The 27835-nt window shown below is 52.4% G+C and overlaps 1 protein-coding gene across 1 annotated transcript in view; it reads left to right on the plus strand.

The window, feature by feature from the left end:
• LOC148442374 (outer kinetochore KNL1 complex subunit KNL1-like) overlaps positions 1 to 27835 on the plus strand; it is a 138433-nt gene that overhangs the window by 22101 nt on the left and 88497 nt on the right. Inside the window, exons 5-6 of the mRNA XM_088464012.1 lie at positions 19946 to 20007; positions 26755 to 26807. Coding sequence (XP_088320138.1) covers positions 19946 to 20007; positions 26755 to 26807 — 115 coding nt within the window. The remainder of the gene's footprint in view (positions 1 to 19945; positions 20008 to 26754; positions 26808 to 27835) is intronic.

Consider the following 27835-nt stretch of genomic DNA (forward strand, 5'->3'; position numbering starts at 1 on the left):
AATTGTAATTTAGGGGATCTATAATATGAGATATGGTAAGAACTTACCTTTGTTATCTCTATTTCTACGAAGTCCATAGGGTTCCACAGGATACCTTGGGGTATAGGTGTGACGTCAGTCATCGGGCACCATAGAGTTAAGCTTTCAGCCTCCCAGAATGCACTAGGGTCCCCCTCCTATACCCCGCCCCCGAGCCAAGGCATCTCAGTTTTGTACCAAGCCATAGGCCGGAGGAGAAGGAAGAGAGAGAAAAAAGATCTGGATACACACAAGAATCACATTCTCACCAGAGGGAGACGGAAAAACCGGTGACCAGAGCAAAGCCCATCTGCAGCACAGGTGTGACAGGGTGGGGTTCCTGTGGAACCCTATGGACTTCGTAGAAATAGAGATAACAAAGGTAAGTTCTTACCATATCTCATATTTTCTACTTCAGGGTCCTTAGGGTATGCACAGGATACCTTGGGGATGTCCGAAAGCAGTATCCTTTAAGGGTGGGGACGCTCCTGTGCTGAAAGGAGAATCCGCCGCCCGAAGGAAGCATCCTGAGAGGCGAAGGTGTCAAACCTGTAATACCTCACGAAGGTATGGACAGAGGACCATGTAGCCGCCTTGCAGATCTGGACTGCAGAGGCACCACGTCGAGCTGCCCACGAAGGACCCACAGACCTAGTGGAATGAGCCTTCACAGAAGGAGGAACCGGCAGGCCTTCATGAAGATAAGCTTCAGAAATAGCCATATGGATCCAGGCTGCCAAAGTTTGCTTTGAAGCAGGCCAACCCTTTTTACGGAAGCCATAAAGGACAAACAAGGCGTCCGACTTCCTAAACGAAGAAGTGCGGTCAACATAAGTCCTCAAGGCCCGCACAACATCCAAAGTGGCCTCACCCACTGAAAGGCCAGGTGAGTTAAAAGCCGGAACAACTATTTCCTCGTTAACATGAAACTGGGAAACAACTTTGGGAAGAAATTCAGGACGAGTGCGTAACACTGCCCTGTTACCATGAAAAATCAAGAAAGGGGGTCTACAAGAAAGAGCCCCTAAATCAGAAACACGTCTGGCCGAAGCTAAGGCCAGAAGGAAAACAGTCTTAGCTGTTAGCCATTTAAGATCCACTGAGCCCAGTGGTTCAAACGGCGGTCCTTGGAGAGCCCTCAGGACTACAGTCAAGTCCCAAGGCGCAACAGGTGGAACAAAAGGCGGCTGAATTCGCAGAACACCCTGCATAAAGGTACGCACATCAGGAATTGTAGGAATCCTACAGTGAAACCAGACAGACAGGGCCGAAACCTGTACCTTCAAAGAAGCAAGGCGAAGCCCATGGTCTAGTCCCGCTTGTAGGAAGGCGAGTATACGAGACAGACAAAACTCCCGCGTTGCATAACCTCTCGGTCGACACCACTGGAAGAACGTATGCCACACGCGATGGTATATCCTCGTGGAAGACTGTTTCCGAGCTCTTAACATGGCTGTCTCAACAGCTACGCCGTCAAAGACAGCCGAGTCAGGTCCAGGTGAAGACAAAGACCCTGCGACAGAAGGTCCGGTCGTAGCGGCAACCGCAAAGGACTGTCCACGGACAGACCCTGAAGGTCTGAGAACCAGTGCCGTCTGGGCCACGCGGGAGCTATCAACAGGAGCGTCCCTCCTTCCTGTTTGAACTTCCGGATTACCCGTGGAAGAAGGGAAACTGGAGGAAACAGGTAAGCGAACCGGAACGTCCACCGGACGGACAGAGCATCCACCAGAGACGCCTTTTCGTCTCTTGTGTGAGACCCGTACACCGGCAACTTGTTGTTGTGCCGGGACGCCATGAGGTCGATCTCTGGAAGACCCCACTTGTCCACCAGAAGTTGAAAAACGTCCGGGTGGAGGGACCATTCCCCCGGATGAACGTCCTGGCGACCGAGTCCGCCTCCCAATTTAGCACTCCCGGGATGAAGACAGCTGATATAGCCGGAAGATTGCGCTCCGCCCATACCAGGATCCGAGACACCTCTACGAGAGCCGCCCGACTTCGGGTTCCTCCTTGCCGGTTTATGTAGGCCACGGTGGTAGCGTTGTCCGACTGGACCTGCACTGGGCGACCCTGTAGAACCCGATGTGCCTGCTGGAGAGCATTGAAAACCGCTCGGAGTTCCAAGATGTTTCTTGGAAGCTCTGCTTCTGTCGCAGTCCACCTGCCCTGGAACAAGTGTGGACCCGAAACTGCTCCCCAGCCCCGAAGACTGGCGTCCGTTGTCAACCGGACCCAATTCGGTACCCAGAATGGACGTCCCTTGTTGAGATGGGTCGTCTGCAACCACCAGGCAAGGGACAGGCGAACCTCCGGGGTGAGCACTATTGTCTGGGATTTTAGAGACTGAGGCAGCCCGTTCCACTTAGACAGGATCAGGTGCTGCAGAGGTCTGGAATGAAACTGGGCATATTCCACCATGTCGAACACCGACACCATGGAGCCCAGTAACCTCATCGCCGAGTGTAGAGACACCCGGCGGCTGTGCAGACAACTGCGCACCCTCGACTGTAAGGCAGAGATCTTTTCCCCCGTCACAAAGATCCTTTGCTGTCCCGAGTCCAATAAGGCTCCGAGGTGCAGAATCCGCTGAGACGGGATTAGAGTGGACTTCTGCCAGTTTATTAACCAGCCCGCAATGGTCAGGTCCAAGTGGCGCAGAAGGAGCTCCGGAGATCCTGCCACTAATAGAAGGTCATCCAAGTACGGCAACATGCGGACCCCCTGCAGCCGCAGGGAAGCCGCCATGACCGCCATCACCTTGGTGAAAACCCGTGGTGCTGTCGCCAGGCCAAAAGGTAACGCCTGGAACTGAAAGTGGTCGCTGCGGATTGCAAACCTGAGGAACCGCTGATGGCGCAAAAGAATAGGGACATGCAGGTAAGCGTCCTGTATGTCCAATGACACCATGTAGTCCCCAGGTTCCAGCGCCAGAATGATGGACCGTAGGTTCTCCATCCGAAACTTCGGCACCCGCAAAGACTTGTTGAGAGCCCTGAGGTTGAGAATCGGACGATACGACCCATTGGGTTTCTGCACCAAAAAGAGATTGGAATAGAAACCCTGGCCCCTCTGGGAGAATGGAACAGGCACTATAACTCCAGCCTGGAGCATAGTGTGCAAGACCTTCCGCAGCTCCGTGGTCTTGTTCCGGTCTGATGGTAGACCCGTGGTGAAAAATCGAGCCGGGGGTCTGCCGGAAGGAGAGGGCATACCCGTGGGAGACCACCTCGAGAACCCAAGTGTCTGTCGTGGTGACCGACCAACACCGGGCGAACTGCAGCAGACGGCCTCCCACTTTGGGATCCCCCAAAGGGAGGCCCGGACCATCAGGCCGCAGGCTTGTCATCTGGCTTAGGGGCCGGACATCTGGTACTCCAGGTCTGCTTCCGGGGCTTGGCCGATTTCTTGGGGCCAGCCTGTCGGGGAAAAGACTGTAGTTTGGGCCTGCCCTGGGCCCTATAAGACCGAAAGGACGATGGTAATGAACCAGAAGGGACAGCGGCCGCCGGGAGACATGCCGATTTGGCTGCAGCCAGTGTGGCTACAATCTTGTCCAGATCTGGACCGAAGAGAACTTCTCCGTTTAAAGGGCAACGCCTCCCAACCCTTTTTGGAATCAGCGTCCGCCTTCCAGGATCACAACCACAAGGTGCGACGAGCAGCCACCGCTGCTGAAGAAATTCGAGACGCCAGGGTACTAATGTCTAAGGCCGCCTCGTTGATATAAGTGGCCGAATCACGGAGATTACCAATCAACTCTGCCTGCTCAGCCGGACAGTCTGAATCGAAGGACGCCTCCAACGAATCCGCCCAGCGCTCCATAGCTCTGGCAACCCAGCAAATGGCCATAGCCGGCCGCGCTGCCCCCCCGCAAGGGAATAAGCGGACTTCAGGCAGATTTCCACCTTGCGGTCCGTAGAATCCTTAAGGCAGGACATGGATGGCATTGGTAATGTGGCACTACGGACAAGACGTGTCACATGAGAATCCACCTGTGGAGGGGATTCCCACTTAGCAAAATTATCCGCGAACGGATAAGCCACCGCCAGACGCCTCTGCGGCTGGTATCGCTTGCCAGGCTGTTTCCACGCCTCCTCTAAATGGTCCACCAACTGACCCGAAAGAGGAAAGACTGTGGCGTCACCCTTCACATCCTTAAAAAGGCATACTTGGATTTAGCCGCTGGGGGAACTTCGTCCTCAATCACCAAGGCTGTGCGGACTGCCCGAATAAGTCCAGGAATATACACCATGGACCTAGCGTCCGCTTCCTTAGTACGGAGAGGTTCCTGATCGTAAGGATCCAGAATCTCCCCATCATCAGACGTCCCTTCGTCATCCTCATAAGGAGCAGACAGACGCCACCGGCCGTTTATGTGGCCGCATCACAGACTCCCCTTGCAACACATCCGACAAGTGCTGTACAGAACTCGTCAGGGAGTTAACCCACGTCGGCTCCTGAGAAACCGGGAGAGGGGAAATAGGGAGACTGCGGGGTACCACCAATTGTCTTGGGAAACCCTGCATGGGTGACGACACCACTGATAGCTGGGACAAACCCATCTGCATAAACGCGGGCTGCGGAGCTAACTGGCCCACTAAGGTTGTAAGCGCCTGAGCGAAACAAGCCCAGGGCGGCTCCTGTACCGGTGCTGTAACCGTAATAGGCCGCGCCAAAGACACACTGCCGGCAGAGGCCCTCTGCGCTATCCTCCCCCTCCGCTAAAGGTACTTTACACGTAGTACACTGCAGCCGGAGAGGAAAGTCACTTTCAGACATGATGGAGAAAGTATGTGACCCCTCTCACCAATTTTTTTTTTTTTTAAAAGGTGAGACCACCCTGCAGCACTGCACCGCAAGGGCTTTAGCAGAAACAGGGACCGTAATAAGGCTGACAGTCAGAAAGGAAAGTACAGGCAGCAGCGCTAGCACAGTCACATACAATGCAAAGAAACTCAATTCCTGCACTAACAGCGCTGATAAATCAACTACACAGACAGACACAGAGTCTGGTAGGACACAGCGCTGCATACACAGACCTGACCACAGCGGAGGAGAGATATGCGGGGGGACCCAGACCACGATGCCTCCGTTTAGACTTCCAGCAGCGTCCACCATGCGTTGTGAAGATGGCCGCCGAGGAGCAGAGAGCAGGGCCAGTCGGCATGTTGCAGAGAGGGTTGTGTGCAGCGGGGGAGGCGCCGGCTGTGAGACAGGGAAGGCGCGCTCCGCTGGCATGCATTTAACCCCCGGGACGCCGCAGCGCTACCGCTCTGCTGCGGTCCGCTGTCCCAGGGGGGTAGTGGAAGCGCAGGTTATATACCTGGCTCCACGCTGCAGCCAGTCCCCAGGAAGCCCCCTGCCTGGGGACTCTGGACCATGTAACAGCGGGGACCCAGCACGGGACCCCGCTGCTTACCTTGCTGTCCCCCTTGATTCCGGCCATGGTCCTGAACATCTGGGGTCACCGCTAGCTGTGACCCCGGATGCCTTCCAGCATCCCCGGATCGGTACCGGCATTCTGGTACCGGCGGGGGTGTAGGGAAGACAGCATGGACGTCAGGTCTGACTGTCCATGCTGTACTTCCAGATGTGCAGCCACAGCTGCATGCAGAAAAGCTTCAGGGGCTCTTCTTAGCCCCTACTCCAACAGGTGCACCCAACTCCGGCCGGGCACCAAACTAAACTGAGATGCCTTGGGGCGGGGTATAGGAGGGGGACCCTAGTGCATCCTGGGAGGCTGAAAGCTTAACTCTATGGTGCCCGATGACTGACGTCACACCTATACCCGAAGGTATCCTGTGGATACCCTATGGAGCCTGAAGTAGAAAGTGTATTTTATTTTCTGCGAGCCAAGAATCCCTCGACACCCTAATAGCCTAGCAGGGGGTGAAAAGTATATCATATGGTGCATACACATGTCAGATCTGAACGATCACTATTTTAAAGAAAATCTGATGTGAGCAACAATGATGCGTGTTCCCGATTGTTAGATAACGATATTTGACATCTGATGTCTTTGCATTCAGATTTGGCCGATTCCATTCATTTTAATACTGTCTGAAATCGTTCAAATCGTTGGTAAAATTGTTCAATCGTTCATCTGACAGACCTGACCATGTATATGCACCAATAGAGGTAAATCAGGTGCGCTGATTAACCAGCTTGTATATCCTGACCAAACAAGCTGCTCACACAGCAGGATCTGCACCTGCTATACAAATAATGACACAAAAGGAAGAAAAGTGAAGCGTTGGATTAAGTGACCACTATTTCCAATATAGAAAATGTATTAAAATAACAATGAATCAATAAAATGCTTTAGCAGCACACGGATATTCTTTCAAACCAGAGGATAAATACAATGTATGCAAGATGTGTGGATATGACATGAGCACATGCTGGGCACAGCGAGATGACATACGGAACCTCTAAATGAGTCCCTGTCCTTTGTGTCCTTAATGACAAGCTCTACTCTATTTTCTACTTCAGGGTCCATAGGGGGTCCACAGGGTTGACCTTGGAGTATAGGTTGGGAACCGAATCCGGGCACCACGCAGTTAAAGCTTTTAGCTCCCAGGATGCACTGGGTCCACTCTCCCTATAGCCTCACCCCCAAGCCAGAGGCACCTCAGTTTAAGTTGGTGCCCAGCCGGAGTCGGGTCACAGTTATCGCAGGGGGTGGCTGATTAGCAGCCCCTAAGCTTATTTTTAGTTTTTTACGAGTTCAGTTTTTTTCATTCACTTTGGACTCTTCTGCGCGGCAGCGTCGGACTGTCCATAGGACGTCCAAGCTGCTGCTCCGTCACCCCGCCGGCGCTGAGACGCCAGTACAGATCTGGGATCTGAGTGACCACAGAGTCTGTACTAGCAAGACTCTGCGGGCGCCCAGGGCTGCTGCTGGATCGACGGGGAAGCAGGTAAGTCGCGGAGCGCTACATTGCGGAGCCCGCTGGTAGTATGTAGTCCGATGCCTCTGGGGACAGACCGGAGGCGCTGGCAGTGGCGGCGGGGTCCCCTCCATGGAGGCATACCCCGCATGTTCACTAGACCACCAGGGACTTAACGATCGGCGCTGTGAGCCGGCGTCCCGGGGGGTTAATAGCCGGCCAGGGGAGGAAGCCTTCCCTGTTGTAGCGGCTCCTCCCCTCAGCTCAGCGCGCCTTTCAGTATTAGTCTGGTGTCGTTGAGCTGTATTCCTCCGCGGGCCACGCTTCTTCTGAGGTCTCCAGGTGGCCATTTTCTCTGTGGTGCAGCAGAAATCTATAGATATGGCGGTTGGTCCAGTCCCCCTGCGTACCTCACAATCAGGTCAGTGTACACAGCGCTATAGCCTTCCCAGACACTGAATCTGGTCAGTTGACTGTAGCGACATTTTGCAGTGTATTATATGCATGTGTGTGTGTATGTATATGTGTGTATATATATATATATATATATATATATATATATATATATATATATATATATATATATATATATATATATATATATATTAGGGATGTGCAGGCTCGGATAGGTTCGAGTTTGCACGCGGAGTTCGGATTTTTCCCTCCAAAAAAACGGAACTCAGAACGAGGCAAAACGTCATCTTACATGGACGAACATCATCATTCCTGGTCTTTTGTCCAGGAATGATGATGTTCGTCCATGTAAGATGACGTTTTGCCTCGTTCTGAGTTCCGTTTTTTTGGAGGGAAAAATCCGAACTCCACGTGCAAACTCGAACCTATCCGAGCCTGCACATCCCTAATTTATATATATATATATTAATTATATTCTGCATTGTATGTGACTTATGCTAGTGCTGACTCTGCTTTTTCTCTCACCTGTCAGTATATATCTATCCCTTTTTCTTTACAATTTGCCCTAAAACAGCTATAGAACTTAGGGTGGTTCTAAGACCTTGCATGTATATACTTGTCAATATTTTTGAGGTTTGTTACATGTTGCCATATTTTAGGTGAAACTGTGTTTTGCATACGCTGATAATGGGTCCCTGCAGCTAATCTTAGCGTCAGTCAGGACCAGTATAGAACTACTTAATATTGTCCGCGATAGTCAGATATGTCTGACCAGGAGATAGAGCATGATACTGACCCATTTTTGCTATCCTGCAAGTCTTGGACTGCAGGTATTGGTGCGGAGGATTTGACTCAAAGGGTTATGTATGCAGCGCCATCTGGTGCTGGGCCCCTTAAACGATCCCCTTGGGCGTTTTGTTTCTCAGGATCCTCTCCATTGCGGATCACTGGGCGGGCCCCATTGTTGTAACTCACTTGGGGTTGCTTCACCATACTGCCCTTTTCACCTCCAGGGTATCTCGCAGTTTCTTGCACTTTACCCCTGTGACACAGACTATCGCTCCCTCCCGGGGTTTTTTCACAGTACATGAATTCCCTCTGGTAACACAACAGTCTGTCATTCCCCTTTCAGGGATTACCACAACAGCCACCCTGGGTGGATGTCGTTTTCTACGAAACACAAATTGGCGTGATATAAGCCCTGTGGTTACTTCCCAGTTGGCTCTGCCGTAAACTAGATGATGTATCTCGCTCTTTCCCTCTCATACGGAGGGAGCTGATTTTAAGTATTATTATTATCCCTGCTTTGGGGCTGGCGGTCAGGTTCATTCTGGTTAAAGAGAATATCGATCCTGTACCCTACACCCTCAGTTTAACATGGGGATCCCAGTTTCTGTCCAGCGGGTGGATCTTAGGGAGGGAGTCTGGCTATTGCCAGATACAAGATATCACAAAAGCGATTTGGCCTCCTGTTTCCCATTCCTTGAGGGTCATCACAAGAAATCACCTCCTGGGGTAGATTTGCATGTTACTCATCTGATTACAGGCGTTACTACGCCTCCCATTCCTGCCTGGACGGATTCTACGGATCCGTAGGTGGAAATCAATATACTAGCTTTCAGGGGCTGTTGCCTGTCCTACCATGGCTATCGAATGGTTGGTTAATACTATTGCATACTGGGCTGATGCATTTGTAATGTTTTTTCCCCTCCAACACGTCTGGGGTTCAAATGTCTTTTGTCGCTCACATAAGATATGCAGTTGTCATATATGGCAATACCTACATTGGATGCCAGCCTCCTAACCTTCAGGGTTTCGGCTGTGACTGTATCTGCCGCTATACCCTATGGCTGCGCTCGGGGAAAGCAGAGGTGCAGATACCATCTATGGGGAAGATCTTGTTTGGTCCTAACCTTGAAAAGTTTGTAGCAACATTGGCAGTATCCCTAATACAGGATTACCGCCTTCGGCTACTCCCACTACAACCGGACTAAATCTGTTAAGTCTTTTGGTCCTCAGGGTCAGCCTAAAGGCCTGTTTTTTTTTTTTTTTTTTTTTTTTCCCTAGGTTGTCGGCCTCCACAAGGGCCACCATATCTAGTACTGAGCAGACCTGGACTTCCAGATGACCCTGCTTCTAAACAGGACAGGTCTACATCTTGTGGATTCCAGAGTGAGATACTGACTTTCTCAGTTCACCCAGTGCTGGCGTCAAGTCACCACGGATGCTTGGGTAGGAGTTCTAGTCTCTCTCGGGTGCAGCCTCTCATTGCTCAGGCGGCCTCCTCACATGTGTTGGTTACACGGCCCTTCTTCAGACCCGATCAGGGCCTTACAAATCCAGAAAGCTATACAGTCTTTGCGGTAAGCAGAGCTATTTAGGCCAGCCTCACTGTCTCAGTGAGGGACTGGTTGTTCTACTTTCTTTCTGGGGCAGTGGCCGACTGGTCCTCATCTGCCTATCCTCTGCCTCAAATTCCTGAATCAGATTCTAAGGGTGCCTGGACTCGGGAGCAGTCCCCTATGCTCCATCATCCGATGTTTGGAACCTGGGGACTTTTATGGTATCTCTGAATATTCAGGACACGTGCCTACGGGTACATATAGAGCCCTCTCATCAGCATTGGCTCAGGTTTGCTGTGCCACAGCAACACTTACAATTTTCGGGCTCTGCCCTTTGGACTGTTCACAGCCCCACCAGGGTTTACCAGATTTATGGCTTTTCTGACGGTTCACCTGTTCAGTATATCCTTCTGCTCCAGTATCTGGACGGCCTAATGCTCTTAGCAGGGTCACCGAGGTACTTTGCCGCCATGTCAGGTTAACTGTTGCTGCTTCACAGGCACAAAGGGTTAATCAACAGGGGGAAAAGTCCTTACTGCAAGCCTCACAGGGTATACTTCATCTGAGAGCCCTGCGGGATTCTCAGAATCTGAGCATTCTTCTGGCGTAAGACAAGATCACCACTCTTCGACTAGGAGAGCGCAGACGTCTACGCAGTCATGTCATTACACTCTGTAATGTGCGTTCTAAAATCCAGAGTGTCTACCTTTTGGAAGGGTGGAATATTCTCAGTTCCATTCCAGGCCTTTCCATAATCTGCTCCTCTCCAGATGAGACGAGTTTTCTACTTCAGGGTCCATAGGGTATCCACAGGATACCCTGGGGTATAGGTGTGACAGTCATCGGGCACCATAGAGTTAAACTTTCAGCCTCCCAGGATGCACTAGGGTCCCCCTCCTACACCCCGCCCCCGAGCCAAGGCATCTCAGTTTAGTTCGGTGACGGAGTCGGAGACACCTGTTAGAGGGGGGCAATGAAGAGCTCCTGAAGTTTTCGTTTTGCAGCTGTGGCTGCACATCTGGAAGTACAGCATGGACAGTCAGTTTTGACGTCCATGCTGTCTTCCCTACACCCCCGCTGGTACCAGAACGCCGGTACCGATCCGGGGATGCTGGTAAGCATCTGGGGTCACAGCTAGCGGTGACCCCAGATGTTTAGGACCATGGCCGGACTCAAGGGGGGCAGCAAGGTAAGCAGCGGGGTCCCGCGGTGGGTCCCCGCTGATACATGGTCCAGAAGTCCCCAGGCAGGGGGCTCCCTGGGGACTGGCTGCAGCGTGGAGCCAGGTACTAACCTGCGCTTCCACTACCCCCCTGGGACAGTAGGACAGCGGCAGAGCAGTAGCGCTGCCGCGTCCCAAGGGTTAAATGCATGCCAGGGGAGCGCGCCTTCCCTGTCTCACAGCCGGCGCCTCCCCCGCTGCATACAGCCCTCTCTGCAACACGCCGACTGGCCCTGTGGCAGCGCTCCTCCCCCAGGCCAGCCTCCTCTCTTTTCCTCGGCGGCCATCTTCAGAACGCATGGTGAACGCTGCTGGAAGTCTGGACGGAGGCATCGTGGTCTGGGTCCCCCCGCATACCTCTCCTCCGCTGTGACTCAGGTCTGTGTATGCAGCGCTGTGTCCTACCAGACTCTGTGTCTGTCTGTGTAGTTGATTTATCAGCGCTGTTAGTGCAGGAATTGAGTTTCTTTGCATTGTATGTGACTGTGCTAGCGCTGCTGCCTGTACTTTCCTTTCTGACTGTCAGCCTTATTACGGTCCCTGTTTCTGCTAAAGCCCTTGCGGTGCGGTGCTGCAGGGTGGTCTCTCGCCATTTTAAATAATTGGTGAGAGGGGCCACATACTTTCTACCATCATGTCTGAAAGTGACTTTCATCTCCGGCTGCAGTGTACTACGTGTAAAGTACCTTTAGCGGAGGGGGAGGGTAGCGCAGAGGGCCTCTGCCGGCAGTGTTTGTCGTTGGCGCGGCCTATTACGGTTACAGCACCGGTACAGGAGCCGTCCTGGGCTTGTTTCGCTCAGGCGCTTACAACCTTAGTGGGCCAGTTAGCTCCGCAGCCCGCGTTTACGCAGATGGGTTTGTCCCAGCAGTCAGTGGTGTCGTCACCCTTGCAGGGTTTCCCAAGACAATTGATGGTACCCCGCAGTCTCCCTATTTCCCCTCTCCCGGTTTCTCAGGAGCCGGCATGGGTTAACTCCCATGTTCTTTTGTTCTGTACAGCACTTGTCGGATGTGTTGCAAGGGGAGTCTGTGATGCGGCCACATAAACGGCCGGTGGCGTCTGTTGGCTCCTTATGAGGATGACGAAGGGACGTTTGATGGGGAGATTCTGGATCCTTACGATCAGGAACCTCTCCGTACTAAGGAAGCGGACGCTAGGTCCATGGTGTATATTCCTGGACTTATTCGGGCAGTCCGCACAGCCTTGGTGATTGAGGACGAAGTTCCCCCAGCGGCTAAATCCAAGTATGCCTTTTTTAAGGATGTGAAGGGTGACGCCACAGTCTTTCCTCTTTCGGGTCAGTTGGTGGACCATTTAGAGGAGGCGTGGAAACAGCCTGGCAAGCGATACCAGCCGCAGAGGCGTCTGGCGGTGGCTTATCCGTTCGCGGATAATTATTTTGCTAAATGGGAATCCCCTCCACAGGTGGATTCTCATGTGACACGTCTTGTCCGTAGTGCCACATTACCAATGCCATCCATGTCCTCCCTTAAGGATTCTACAGACCGCAAGGTGGAGATCTGCCTGAAGTCCGCTTATTCCCTTGAGGGGGGGGGCAGCGCGGCCGGCTATGGCCATTTGCTGGGTTGCCAGAGCTATGGAGCGCTGGCCGGATACTTTGGAGGCGTCCTTCGATTCCGACTGCCCGGCTGAGCAGGCGGAGTTGATTGGTAATCTCCGTGATTTGGCCACTTATATCAACGAGGCGGCCTTAGACATTAGTACCCTGGCGTCTCGAATTTCTTCAGCAGCGGTGGCTGCTCGTCGCACCTTGTGGTTGCGATCCTGGAAGGCGGACGCTGATTCCAAAAAGGGTTTGGAGGCGTTGCCCTTTAAACGGAGAAGTTCTCTTCGGTCCAGATCTGGACAAGATTGTAGCCACACTGGCGGCAGCCAAATCGGCATGTCTCCCGTCGGCCGCTGTCCCTTCTGGTTCATTACCATCGTCCTTTCGGTCTTATAGTGCCCAGGGCAGGCCCAAACTACAGTCTTTTCCCCGACAGGCTGGCCCCAAGAAATCTGCCAAGCCTCGGAAGCAGACCTGGAGTACCACACGTCCGGCCCCTAAGCCAGATGACAAGCCTGCGGCCTGATGGTCCGGGCCTCCCTTTGGGGGATCCCAAAGTGGGAGGCCGCCTGCTGCAGTTCGCCCGGTGTTGGTCGGTCACCACGACAGACACTTGGGTTCTCGAGGTGGTCTCCCACGGGTATGCCCTCTCCTTCCGGCACAGACCCCCGGCTCGATTTTTCACCACGGGTCTACCATCAGACCGGAACAAGGCCACGGAGCTGCGGCAGGTCTTGCACACTATGCTCCAGGCTGGAGTTATAGTGCCTGTTCCATTCTCCCAGGGGGCCAGGGTTTCTATTCCAATCTCTTTTTGGTGCAGAAACCCAATGGGTCGTATCGTCCGATTCTCAACCTCAAGGCTCTCAAGTCTTTGCGGGTGGCGAAGTTTCGGATGGAGAACCTACGGTCCATCATTGTGGCGCTGGAACCTGGGGACTACATGGTGTCATTGGACATACAGGATGCTTACCTGCATGTCCCTATTCTTTTGCGCCATCAGCGGTTCCTCAGGTTTGCAATCCGCAGCGACCACTTTCAGTTCCGGGCGTTACCTTTTGGCCTGGCGACAGCACCACGGGTTTTCACCAAGGTGATGGCGGTCATGGCGGCTTCCCTGCGGCTGCAGGGGGTCCGCATGTTGCCGTACTTGGACGACCTTCTTTTAGTGGCAGGATCTCCGGAGCTCCTTCTGCACCACTTAGACCTGACCATTGCGGGCTGGTTAATAAACTGGCAGAAGTCCACTCTAATCCCGTCTCAGCGGATTCTGCACCTCGGAGCCTTATTGGACTCGGGACAGCAAAGGATCTTTGTGGCAGTCTCTAAAATCCCAGGCGATAGTGCTCACCACGGAGGTTCGCCTGCCCCTTGCCTGGTGGTTGCAGACGACCCATCTCAACAAGGGACGTCCGTTCTGGGTACTGAATTGGGTCCTGTTGACAACGGACGCCAGTCTTCGGGGCTGGAGAGCAGTTTCGGGTCCACACTTGTTCCAGGGCAGGTGGACTCCGACAGAAGCAGAGCTTCCAATAAACATCTTGGAACTCCGAGCGGTTTTCAGTGCTCTCCAGCAGGCACATCGGGTTCTCCAGGGTCGCCCAGTGCAGGTCCAGTCGGACAACGCTACCACCGTGGCCTACATAAACCGGCAAGGAGGAACCTGAAGTCGGGCGGCTCTCGTAGAGGTGTCTCGGATCCTGGTATGGGCGGAGCGCAATCTTCCGGCTATATCAGCTGTCTTCATCCCGGGAGTGCTAAATTGGGAGGCGGACTTTCTCAGTCGCCAGGACGTTCATCCGGGGGAATGGTCCCTGCACCCGGACGTTTTTCAACTGCTGGTGGACAGGTGGGGTCTTCCAGAGATCGACCTCATGGCGTCCCGGCACACCAACAAGTTGCCGGTGTACGGGTGTCGCACAAGAGACGAAAAGGCATCTCTGGTGGATGCTCTGTCCGTCCAGTGGACGTTCCGGATCGCTTACCTGTTTCCTCCGGTTTCCCTTCTTCCACGGGTAATCCGGAAATTCAAACAGGAAGGAGGGACGCTCCTGTTATCTCCCGCGTGGCCCAGATGGCACTGGTTCTCAGACCTTCAGGGTCTGTCCGTGGACAGTCCTCTGCGGTTGCCGCTACGACCGGACCTTCTGTCGCAGGGTCTTTGTCTTCACCTGGACCTGACTCGGCTGTCTTTGACGGCGTAGCTGTTGAGACAGCCATGTTAAGGTCCAGGGGGTTTTCCAGCTCTGTAGTGCGTACCATGTTAAGAGCTCGGAAACAGTCTTCCGCGAGGATATACCATCGCGTGTGGCATACGTTCTTCCAGTGGTGTCGACCAAGAGATTATGCAACGCGGGAGTTTTGTCTGTCTCGGATACTCGCCTTCCTACAAGCGGGACTAGACCATGGGCTTCGCCTTGCTTCTTTGAAGGTACAGGTTTCAGCCCTGTCTGTCTGGTTTCACCGTAGGATTGCTACAATTCCTGATGTGCGTACCTTTATGCAGGGCGTTCTGCGATTTCAGCCGCCTTTTGTTCCACCTGTTGCGCCTTGGGACTTGACTGTAGTCCTGAGGGCTCTCCAAGGACCGCCGTTTGAACCACTGGGCTCAGTGGATCTTAAATGGCTAACAGCTAAGACTGTTTTCCTTCTGGCCATAGCTTCGGCCAGATGTGTTTCTGATTTAGGGGCTCTTTCTTGTAGACCCCCTTTCTTGATTTTTCATGGTAACAGGGCAGTGTTACGCACTCGTCCTGAATTTCTTCCCAAAGTTGTTTCCCAGTTTCATGTTAACGAGGAAATAGTTGTTCCGGCTTTTAACTCACCTGGCCTTTCAGTGGGTGAGGCCACTTTGGATGTTGTGCGGGCCTTGAGGACTTATGTTGACCGCACTTCTTCGTTTAGGAAGTCGGTCGCCTTGTTTGTCCTCTATGGCTTCCGTAAAAAGGGTTGGCCTCCTTCTGTGAAGGCTCATTCCACTAGGTCTGTGGGTCCTTCGTGGGCAGCTCGACGTGGTGCCTCTGCAGTCCAGATCTGCAAGGCTGCTACGTGGTCCTCTGTCCATACCTTCGTGAGGTATTACAGGTTTGACACCTTCGCCTCTCAGGATGTGTCCTTCGGGCGGCGGATTCTCCTTTCAGCACAGGAGCGTCCCCACCCTTAAAGGATACTGCTTTGGGACATCCCCAAGGTATCCTGTGGATACCCTATGGACCCTGAAGTAGAAAATATGAGATGGTAAGAACTTACCTTTGTTATCTCTATTTCTACGAAGTCCATAGGGTTCCACAGGACTCCCGCCCTGGCGCACCTGTGCTGCAGGTGGGCTTTGCTCTGGTCACTGGTTTTTCCGTCTCCCTCTGGTGAGAATGTGATTCTTGTGTGTATCCAGATCTTTTTTCTCTCTTCCTTCTCCTCCGGCCTATGACTTGGTACAAAACTGAGATGCCTAGGCTCGGGGGCGGGGTATAGGAGGGGGACCCTAGTGCATCCTGGGAGGCTGAAAGCTTAACTTTATGGTGCCAGATGACTGATGTCACACCTATACCCCAAGGTATCCTGTGGAACCCTATGGACTTCGTAGAAATAGAGATATCAAAGGTAAGTTCTTACCAAATCTCATATTTTTCCATCGGATCACTGTTCAGACGGTGATGTCCTCTCTGGAGGAGAGTCTGGGTGGCTAGGGCTCTTTCATCCAGGGTATTCTTTGCTACGGACATAAAACCCATGTCAACATTCAGAACAAGCCACATTCCTATAACCTACTTTTTCGTAAAGCAAACCATTAAACTTTTGATAAGCCCAATCATCTGTCTTCTCTCCTTAAGTACAGACTGTCGGTGGGCTATATTAAAACCCTCTCCCCCCCCCTCCCCCCTTACTTCCCTCCATCCTCGGTTCACCCACTATACTAAGCCTATACCGTGTTTATCAACCTGGTTACCATGCTGATATGGCCACTTTCTTCTTCAGGGTCCATAGGCTCCACAGGGAGACCTTGGGGCGTAGGTGATGGAACCTAATCCGGGTGCCATGCAGTTAAAGCTTTCAGCTCCCAGGATGCACTGGGTCCACTCTCCCTATACCCCGAGCCAGTCACCTCAGTTTCGATCGGTGTCGGGTCATCATTTCGCAGGGGGGGCTGTTTAGGCAGCCCCTAAAGCTTATTTTTTTATTTTCTTTTATTTTGATTCTACAAGAATAGAGCGTGCAGCAGCAGACTGTCCGTGGGATATCTCCACTGCCGCTCCGTCACCCCTCTGGTGTCGCAACGCCAGAACTGATCTGGGGACCTCGGCGGGCGTTCCGGGGATCAGCGCTAGCCAGGGCCCCCGGAGAGGACCCAGACTGCACCCGGACATCAGGGGACAGGTAAGACAGGACCAGTATATTGCTTTTCTACTAGTATCCTACATACATGGTGGTTGCTTTATACCCAGTGCCATAATGTGTGCCATATTACTCTACAGCTATGTCTAGCAAAGGCAAGAGTAACAAACAGGCATCTGCGGCCATACTGATATCAGGCAAATTATATGCTGCAGGCTTAACCACTTGCTTGGCAGTCGTATCAGATATGACCATACCAGACTGGGCTTTCCCTGACATGGTCGTATCTGATACGACCAGTCAGAAAAGCTCAGTGGGCGGCTGCTGGAAGATTATCTTCTAGCAAACTCCTATCACAGAGGAACCTCCTGGTCCCTCTGCACACTTAGTCTCTCCATGTGGGCAGCCCAGCACCAGCGCACAACACCCCCTGCGGTTGCCGAGAGGACAGAGTAGCCGCAGGGAAAATAGAAACAAGCAGCACTGTCCTGCTTTCCCACCACCCGCTAGCAGAAAGCCACTTAGCAAAGAGAAAGCAGAGCTGACGGCGCTGTCCTTCTCACCTTCCCCCTGGTAGCAACAGCCCGGCAGCTGCTGACATGACAGAGCAGCCATCGGGCAAAGAGAAGGTAGCTCTGACGGCGCTGTCCTTCTTCTCTCCCTCTACCCCCCCACTAGCAGCAGCCCAGCAGCTGCAAACAGGAAAGACAAGGGAGCGCTATCAGCGCTGTCTTTCTCTCCCTCCCCCCACCCTATTAGCAGCTCCCCGGTGGCTGCAGACAGGACAGAGCAGCCACCCAACAAAGAGAAGGTAGCGCTGACGGCGCTGTCTTTCTCTACACTAGCAGCAGTGGCATATGCTCAGTTCCATTCCAGGCCTTTGCAAAGGCTGATGCTTTCCAGGGGGAACGGGTTACCCATCGGATCAAAGCTGACGATTGTGCTCTCTCCAGAGGTGCATCTGTCTCTATCTTGGTGGCTACAGACCTCGTTTAACCAAGGGCAGCCCCTTTTGGATTCTGGACTGGGTAATCCTAACAGACGCAAGTCTCCAGAGCTGGGGCGCAGTGACTGGTCCGCACTCCTTTTAGGACCGTTGATCATCGGTGGAATCAACCCTGCCAATCAACATATTGGAACTTCGAGCTCTCTACAGGGCCCTCAACCTGGCCCAGCACATACTTCATGTAAAACCTGTGCAGGTTCAGTCTGACAATGCCACAACAGTGGCTTACATCAACCATCAAGGAGGTATTCTAAGTCGGGCAGCGATGACAGAGACATCCTGCATTCTGACATGGGCCGAGGGTCACATCCCGGCCAATTCAGCAGTATTCATTCCGGGAGTTCTCAATTGGGAAGAAGACTTCCTCAGCCGTCACGACGAGCATCCCGGGGAATGGTTGCTTCACCAAGAGGTGTTTCAACTCCTAGTGGATAGATGGGGTCTCACAGAGGTGGACCTCATGGCCTCCCTACACAATCACAAACTGCCTGTGTACAGGTCCAGAACAAGAGATGCCGTGGCAACCTTTTGTAGACGCATTGTCAGTGAGGTGGACCTTTCCAGTTTGCGTACATCTTCCCTCCAGTCTCCCTTCTTCCTATAGTTCTTTGGAAGTTCAATGAAGACTGAGGCATTGTCCTGCATGTCTCTGCAATGTCAGTGTGGTTCCAACGTAGAATTGCTCTGCTCCCGGATATCCACACCTTCCTAAAGGGTGTCCTGGATTCAACCTCCCTTTGTCCTCCCCAGTGGCACCACGGGTTTTGGCAGTAGTTCTTCAGGTCCTCCATTTGAACCACTAGATTCTGTTGAACTTAAGCAGTTAACAGCTAAACCTCTCTTCCTTCTGGCTATTGCATCTGCCAGGAGGGTATCAGAATTTGAAGCTCTCTCCTGTCGTTCTCACTTTCTGATTTTCACCAGGACAGGGCTGTGCTTCGCACTCTCCCTGAGTTCCTTCCTAAAGTTGTTTCTAGTTTCCATATTAATCAGGAGATTATAATGCCGACCTTTCAATCACCAGACCTCTCAGCAGGTGAGGCCTTCTTGGATGTGGTCCGCATCCTCAATTTGTGGACCGTGCCAGTTCCCTTCGGAAATCAGACTTGTTTGTACTCTATGGATTTCACATGAAGGGATGGCCAGCCAACAAACAAACAAATGCTAGATGGCTTTGTATGACTATATTTAAAAAATTTACTCGCAGGCAGACCTGCATGTTCCAACTTCTGTTAATGCTCATTCTACTTGGTCTGTGGGTCACTCGTGGGCAGCTCACCGTGGCGCCTCGGCTGTTCAGGTGGCCACGTGGTCTTCTGTCCAGACCTTTCTAAGGTTCTATGCCTTTGATACCTTCGACTATCGGGATGCTTCCTTTGGGTGCCGGATTCTCCTCTCAGTGCAGGAGCGTCACCACCCTTAAAAGCACTGCTTTGGGACATCCCCAAGGTCTCCCTGTGGAGCCTATGGACCCTGAAGAAGAAAATTAGAGTTATGTAAGAACTTACCTTTTTGTAAAAAAAAATTTCTAAGTCCACAGGGCACCCGCCCTGATGCACTTGGCTTCATTTGGGCTATGTTGCTGGTCACCGGTTTTCCGTCTCCTTCTTTGTATGTGATTTTTGAGTGTACCAGTCTTCCTTCTCTTATCCTCCTCCGGCCTTTGGATTGTTATGAACTGAGGTGGCTCGAGGGCGGGGTATAGGGAGAGTGGACCCAGTGCATCCTGGGAGCTGAAAGCTTTAACTGCGTGGTGCCCGGATTCAGTTCTATCACCTACACCCCAAGGTCTCCCTGTGGACCCTATGGACTTCGAAGAAAGCAAGTTAACAAAGGTAAGTTCTTACCATAACTCTCATTGTCTCCCTCTGCTGCACATCTGCAGTCTACATGTTATTTCCATACTGCACACACTTTCAATTTTATCACACTAGTGGGAATTAGGGAAAGTATTATTTCTGATAACTGATTTGAAAAGACTGCACTTAATGAGGATCCTCTCAGAGGTAAGAGATCCTCTTTAAAGTCATGGATAATTCCTTGTTGCATTGTAAAGAGAAATGAGGGCTCACATGGTGGGAATGTTGCCTACAGCATAGTTTCCATTCTTTCTTTGTTATGGGCTGCTAACATCATTGATATTTACAGGATTCTACTCTTGAAAAGAGGAGGAAACGTTCTCGACGAGTAAGCTTTGATGAGACCATAAGGTAATGTAAAGTTGTGTGTGGCTTTTTTCTTTTTTTTTAAAACCTTCTTGAATATTTTGCATATGCTGTTGACTGTATCTGTAGGCCTGCAACTATTCTGGGGCTTCACCACCACACATGTATTATCAATATTTAAACCTGGGCACATTTCTCCAAAATGTGATTTATGCAAATTCTTTTTCTTATGTTGTGTAGGTTTTTTGGGGACTGTAGGCAGAGAAAATGCTTGATGATCATATCATCTGTGGTGTTGTGCATATTTCTGGATGTGGGCCAATCCAGAGATGAGGTCACTACAGTATGTTGTAAATGTAGTCTTTATAAACGGGATGTAGTTGACATCCCGGCGTGTGGGATGGAGACTGTCTGAATACCGGCGCCGAAATCCCGACAGTACGCTGGCATCTCGAAGGTAAATATCGGGATGTTAGGGTTGGATAGCGAGGTTAGGGATAGGCACTAGGGGGAGGATTAGGGTGCGGGGAGGTAAAGTTTAGACACTAGTGGGGTGGTTAGGTTTAGGCATCGGTGAGGGGGTGTTGGGTTTAGGGTGCAGGGAAAGGGAGGTTAGGCTTGGGCACTAGGGGGCAGGTTACGGTTAGGTACCGGGGAGGTAGTAGTTAGGGGGAGACATACCATTCTTATGGGTGTCTGGATTCTGGCTGTTGGGATGCCGCTGTTGGTATTTCTACTTCAGGGTCCATAGGGTATCCACAGGATACCTTGGGGTATAGGTGTGACGTCAGTCGCAGGGCACCAAAGAGTTAAGCTTTCAGCCTCCCAGGATGCACTAGGTCCCCCTCCTATACCCCGCCCCCGGGCCAAGGCACCTCAGTTTAGTTTGGTGCCCGGCCGGAGTCGGGTGCACCTGTTGGAGTGGGGGCTAGAAGAGCCCCTGAAGCTTTTTCTTCATGCAGCTGTGGCTGCACATCTGGATGAACAGCATGGACAGTCAGTCCTGACGTCCATGCTGTCTTCCCTACACCCCGCCGGTACCAGAACGCCGGTACTGATCCGGGGATGCTGGTGGGCGTCTGGGGTCACAGCTAGCGGTGACCCCAGATGCTCCGGACCATGGCCGGATTCAAGGGGGACAGAGGTAAGCAGCGGGGTCCCGCGGTGGGTCCCCGCTGATCACATGGTCCTAAGTCCCCAGGCAGGGGGCTCCCTGGGGACTGGCTGCAGCGTGGAGCCAGGCGACCAACCTGCACTTCCACTACCCCCTGGGACAGCGGACCGCAGCAGAGCGGTAGCGCTGCGGCGTCCCAGGGGTTAAATGCATGCCAGGGGAGCGCGCCTTCCCTGTCTCACAGCCGGCGCCTCCCCCGCTGCACACAGCCCTCTCTGCACTGTGCTGACTGGTCCTGTGTCAGCGCTCCTCCCCCAGGCCAGCTTCTCTCTGCTCCTCGGCGGCCATCTTCTCTGCAACGCATGGTGAACGCTGCTGGAAGTCTGGAAGGAAGCATCGTGGTCTGGGTCCCCCCGCATACCTCTCCTCCGCTGTGGCTCAGGTCTGTGTATGCAGCGCTGTGTCCTACCAGGCCCTGTGTCTGTGTAGTTGAGTGATCAGCGCTGTTAGTGCAGGAATTGTTATTTCTCTGCATTGTATGTGACTGTGCTAGCGCTGCCTGTAACTATTCTTCTCTAAACTGTCAGCTTTATTACTGTCCCTGTTCTTTCTGCTAAAGCCCTTGCGGTGCGGTGCGGTGCTGCAGGGTGGTCTCTCGCCTATTTAATACTTGGTGAGAGAGGTCACATACGTGGTGCCATCATGTCTGAAAGTGATTTTCCCCTCCGGCTACAGTGTACCACGTGCAAAGTACCGTTAGCGGAGGGGGAGGGTAGCGCGGAGGGCCTTTGCCGGCAGTGTTTGTCCATGGCGCGGCCTATTACGGTTACAGCACCGGTACAGGAGCCGCCCTGGGCTTGTTTCGCTCAGGCGTTAACAGCTTTAGTGGGCCAGTTAGCTCCGCAGCCCGCGTTTACTCCGATGGGTTTGTCCCAGCAGTCTGTGGTGTCGTCACCCATGCAGGGGTTCCCACGACAATTGGTGGTACCCCACAGTCTCCCTATTTCCCCGCTCCCGGGTTCTCAGGAGCCAGCATGGGTTAACTCCCTGACGAGTTCTTTACAGCACTTGTCGGATGTGTTGCAAGGGGAGTCTGTGATGCGGCCTCATAAAAGGCCGGTGGCGTCTCTGTCCGCTCCTTATGAGGATGACGAAGGGACGTCTGATGATGGGGAGATTCTGGATCCTTACGATCAGGAACCTTTCCATACTAAGGACGCTGATGCTAAGTCCAAAGTATATATTCCTGGACTTATTCGGGCGTTCCGCACAGCCTTGGTGATTGAGGACGAAGTTCCCCCAGCGGCTAAATCTAAGTATGCCTTTTTCAAAGATGTGAAGGGCGATGCCACAGTCTTTCCTCTTTCGGGTCAGTTGGTGGACCATTTAGAGGAGGCGTGGAAACAACCTGGCAAAAGATACCAGCCGCAGAGACGCCTGGCGGTGGCTTATCCGTTAGCGGATAATTATTTTGCTAAGTGTGAATCCCCTCCACAGGTGGATTCTCACGTGACCCGTCTTGTCCGTAGTGCCACATTGCCGATGCCATCCATGTCCTCCCTTAAGGATGCTACGGACCGCAAGGTAGAAATCTGCCTGAAGTCCGCTTATTCCCTTGCAGGGGGGGCAGCACGGCCGGCTATGGCCATTTGCTGGGTTGCCAGAGCGATGGAGCGCTGGGCGGATTCATTAGAGGCTTCTTTTGAATCCGACTGTCCGGCCGAACAAGCGGAGTTGATTGGCAATCTCCGTGATTCGGCCACCTACATCAACGAGGCGGCTCTAGACATTAGTACTCTGGTGTCTAGAATTTCTTCAGCAGCGGTAGCTGCTCGTCGCACCTTGTGGCTGCGATTCTGGAAGGCGGACGCAGATCCAAGAAAGGTCTGGAAGCGTTGCCGTTTACCGGAGAAGTTCTCTTCGGTCCGGATCTGGATAAGATTGTGGCCACGCTGGCGGCAGCCAAATCTGCTTGTCGGCCGCTGCTCCTTCTGGTTCTGGACCATCGTCCTTTCGGTCATCTAGGGCCCAGGGCAGGCCCAAACCACAGTCGTTTCCTCGACAGGCTGGCCCTAAGAAATCGGTCAAGCCCCGGAAACAGGCATGGAGTACCAGACGTCCGGCCCCCAAGCCAGATGACAAGCCTGCGGCCTGACGGTCCGGGTCTCCCCTTGGGGGATCCCAGGGTGGGAGGCCGCCTGCTGCAGTTCTCCCGGTGTTGGTCGTTCACTACGACAGACACTTGGGTTCTGGAGGTGGTCTCTCACGGGTACGCCCTCTCCTTCCGGCACAGACCCCCGGCTCGATTCTTCACCACGGGTCTACCATCAGACCGGAACAAGGCTACGGAGCTGCGGAAGGTATTGCACACTATGCTCCAGGCTGGAGTTATAGTGCCTGTTCCATTCTCCCAGAGGGGCCAGGGTTTCTATTCAAATCTATTTTTGGTACAGAAACCCAATGTGTCATATCGTACGATTCTCAACCTCAAAGCACTCAACAAGTCTTTGCGGGTCCCGAAGTTTCGGATGGAGACCCTACGGTCCATCATTCTGGCGCTGGAACCTGGGGACTACATGGTGTCATTGGACATACAGGACGCTATGGCGGTCATGGCGGCTTCTCTGCGGCTGCAAGGAGTCCGCATGTTGCCGTACTTGGACGACCTGTTATTGGTGGCAGGATCTCCAGAGCTCCTGTTACACCACTTGGACCTGACCATTGCACTGCTGCAACGGCACGGCTGGCTAATCAACTGGCAGAAGTCCACTCTAATCCCGTCTCGGAGGATTCTGCATCTTGGAGCCTTATTGGACTCGGGACAGCAAAGGATCTTCGTGACGGAGGACAAGATCTCTGCTTTACAGTCAAGGGTGCGCAGTTGTCTGCACAGCCGCCGGGTGTCCTTACACTCTGCGATGAGGTTACTGGGCTCCATGGTGTCGGTGTTCGACATGGTGGAATACGCCCAGTTTCACTCCAGACCTCTGCAGCACCTGATCCTGTCCAAGTGGAACGGGCTGCCTCAGTCTCTGAAGTCCCAGACGATTGTGCTCACCCCGGAGGTTCGCCTGTCCCTTGCGTGGTGGTTAAAGACGACCCACCTCAACAAGGGACGTCCGTTCTGGGTTCCAAATTGGGTCCTGTTGACAACGGACGCCAGTCTTCGGGGCTGGGGAGCAGTTTCGGGTCCACACTTGTTCCAGGGCAGGTGGACGCCGACAGAAGCGGAGCTTCCAATAAATATCTTGGAACTCCGTGCGGTCTTCAATGCTCTCCTGCAGGCACAGCGGTTTCTCCAGGGTCACCCGGTGCAGGTCCAGTCGGACAATGCTACCACCGTGGCCTACATAAACAGGCAAGGAGGAACTCGCAGTCGGGCGGCTCTCGTAGAGGTCTCTCGGATCCTGGTTTGGGTGGAGCGCAATCTTCCGGCCATATCAGCGGTCTTCATCCCGGGAGTGCTAAATTGGGAGGCAGACTTTCTAAGTCGCCAGGACGTTCATCCAGGGGAATGGTCCCTGCACCCGGACGTTTTTCAACTACTGGTGGACAGGTGGGGTCTTCCAGAAATCGACCTCATGGCGTCCCGGCACAACAACAAGTTGCCGGTGTACGGGTCTCGCACAAGAGACGAAGGGGCGTCTCTGGTGGATGCTCTGTCCGTCCGGTGGACGTTCAGGTTCGCATACCTGTTCCCTCCGGTCTCCCTTCTTCCACGGGTAACCCGGAAATTCAAACAGGAAGGAGGGACGCTCCTGTTGATAGCTCCCGCGTGGCCCAGACGGCACTGGTTCTCAGACCTTCAGGGTCTGTCCGTGGACAGTCCTCTGCTGTTGCCGCTACGACCGGACCTTCTGTCTCAGGGTCCTTGTCTTCACCCGGACCTGACTCGGCTGTCTTTGGCGGCGTGGCTGTTGAGACGGCCATGCTGAGGTCCTGGGGGTTTTCCAGCTCTGTGGTGCGTACCATGTTACGAGCTCGGAAACCGTCTTCCGCGAGGATATACCATCGCGTGTGGCATACGTTCTTCCAGTGGTGTCGACCGAGAGGTTATGCACCGCGGGAGTTTCGTCTGTCTCGGATTCTCGCCTTCCTGCAAGTGGGACTAGATCATGGGCTTCGCCTTGCTTCTTTGAAGGTACAGGTTTCGGCCCTATCTGTCTGGTTTCACCGTAGGATTGCTACAATCCCGGATGTGCGCACCTTTATGCAAGGTGTTCTCCGTATTCAGCCGCCCTTTGTTCCACCTGTGGCGCCTTGGGATTTGGCTGTGGTCCTGAGGGCTCTCCAAGGACCGCCGTTTGAACCACTGGGCTCAGTGGATATTAAATGGCTAACAGCTAAGACTGTTTTCCTTCTGGCCGTTGCTTCAGCCAGACGAGTTTCTGAGTTAGGGGCTCTTTCTTGTAGACCCCCTTTCTTGGTTTTTTATGGGAACAGGGCAGTGCTCCGCACTCGGCCCGAGTTTCTTCCCAAAGTTGTTTCCCAGTTTCATATTAACGAGGAAATAGTTGTTCTGGCCTTTAACTCACCGGGTCTTTCCGTGGGTGAGGCCTCTTTGGATGTTGTGCGGGCCTTAAGGACTTATGTTGACCGCACTTCTTCGTTTAGGAAGTCGGACGCTTTGTTTGTCCTCTTTGGCTTCCGTAAAAAGGGTTGGCCTGCTTCAAAGCAAACTTTGGCAGCCTGGATCCGTATGGCTATTTCTGAAGCTTATCTTCATGAAGGCCTACCGGTCCCTCCTTCTCTGAAGGCTCATTCCACTAGGTCTGTGGGTCCTTCGTGGGCAGCTTGACGTGGTGCCTCGGCAGTTCAGATCTGCAAGGCTGCTACGTGGTCTTCTGTCCATACCTTCGTGAGGTATTACAGGTTTGACACCTTCGCCTCTCAGGATGCTTCCTTCGGGCGGCGGATTCTCCTTTCTGCACAGGAGCGTCCCCACCCTTAAAGGATACTGCTTTGGGACATCCCCAAGGTATCCTGTGGATACCCTATGGACCCTGAAGTAGAAAATATGAGATATGGTAAGAACTTACCCTTGTTATCTCTATTTCTACGAAGTCCATAGGGTTCCACAGGACTCCCGCCCTGTCGCACCTGTGCTGCAGATGGGCTTTGCTCTGGTCACCGGTTTTCCGTCTCCCTCTGGTGAGAATGTGATTCTTGTATGTGTCCAGATCTTTGTTCTCTCTCTTCCTTCTCCTCCTCCGGCCTATGGCTTGGTAACTAACTGAGGTGCCCTGGCCCGGGGGCGGGGTATAGGAGGGGGACCTAGTGCATCCTGGGAGGCTGAAAGCTTAACTCTTTGGTGCCCTGCGACTGACGTCACACCTATACCCCAAGGTATCCTGTGGAACCCTATGGACTTCGTAGAAATAGAGATAACAAGGGTAAGTTCTTACCATATCTCATATTTTTGACCTGCGGAATCCCAACAGCCGGGATTTCATACCCGTTCCTTATAAACTGTTCATTTAAGGGGAAAAGTGAAAATCAAATTATTTAACATAAATTAACTTCTCAAGCCAGAGAAGTAGTTTGTTTTTGTTTTATAGTTGGTGACTTTCCTGTATAAAATTGTTTTAGACTTGTGTATTTTCTCTAGATACATTTGGAGATATGCAATTCTTAGCAATGAGAAATCCATGCTTATTGAAATATTCTGTCCTCAACAGAGTTTTCACCCAAGAACCACCAGCAACTGCAGCGGCTGATGCTAAGAATGCCGGTAAGCATTGCACTTGGTGTCGAGTGGAATACCCAAATGTTTCTTTGGCATATTGTGGAACGGGTGAACTGTAGTATACCTTTTGAATCTATACAAGGAGCACATTCTAGCAATTCTGCAATTCTTGTATACCCTCTGTGGTCTGTTATAAAGGAATGCTGTTTAAATGGCTCCTGGAGCTCTGATTTAACTGCATAGCTCACCAATAGTAAATATAAGTGTAGGGAGGGAATGTGCAACGCAGCATACCTAGTTTCCAATTGTCATGGCATGTTGCTCTAAAATCCCTGGAGACCCACAAGTTGTTTACTATTTGTGTTGTGTGTTTTTTTACCGAATGATGTGTACTGCATTATACATCTTGGTGGATAAAATTTTATGGGGGGGGGGGGGGGTTTACAATTAGCAGCGCTACTAATTGATTGCGGTTGGGCTATTCTATTAACCCCGAGGTGCCGCCTGACTTTGGCACTTATAGTGAATATTTTTAGGCACCTGATTTGTCCCAAAAAAATAATCCATAAATGCTGTTTTTTCACCACCGAAATGGCGAAAACACACAGGCCCACAAGCTTATTGTATTCGGGAGACCTATCCTATTATTTAGAACAAGATAGGATGGGGTGAAAAACATCCCCAAAAAGGGGATAATCAGAGAAAAATCCCAGTTTTTTGCAGATGGCAGCTATCCATTAGTGCCTGAACAATGTTGTGGCTAATTGGATACCCCCTAAGTCTCTATAATACTGGCTTATAGCATGGCTACCCAGTTCAGTGACTCTTGTTCTCCCTATTGTCTAAAATACATTACTAATATTATCCTCTTACATATTTATTATGGATGTACATTTTTTGTGCAACATAGTTCTTTGACATGCTACACATGAGCACTAGCTCAGCATGGGCAAAAAGGGCGCAGCTGTCTAACATTAGGGCCCCAAGTGGTGTGTGTGTGTGTGTGTGTGTGTGTGTGTGTGTGTTTTTTAAAAAGCCAGTATATTTTTATTTTTTCAAGGTTAAATATGTAG

Source organism: Taudactylus pleione, unplaced genomic scaffold, assembly GCF_031769625.1.
Source record: "Taudactylus pleione unplaced genomic scaffold, aTauple2 ptg001562l, whole genome shotgun sequence".
In the NCBI taxonomy this organism is placed as follows: domain Eukaryota; kingdom Metazoa; phylum Chordata; class Amphibia; order Anura; family Myobatrachidae; genus Taudactylus; species Taudactylus pleione.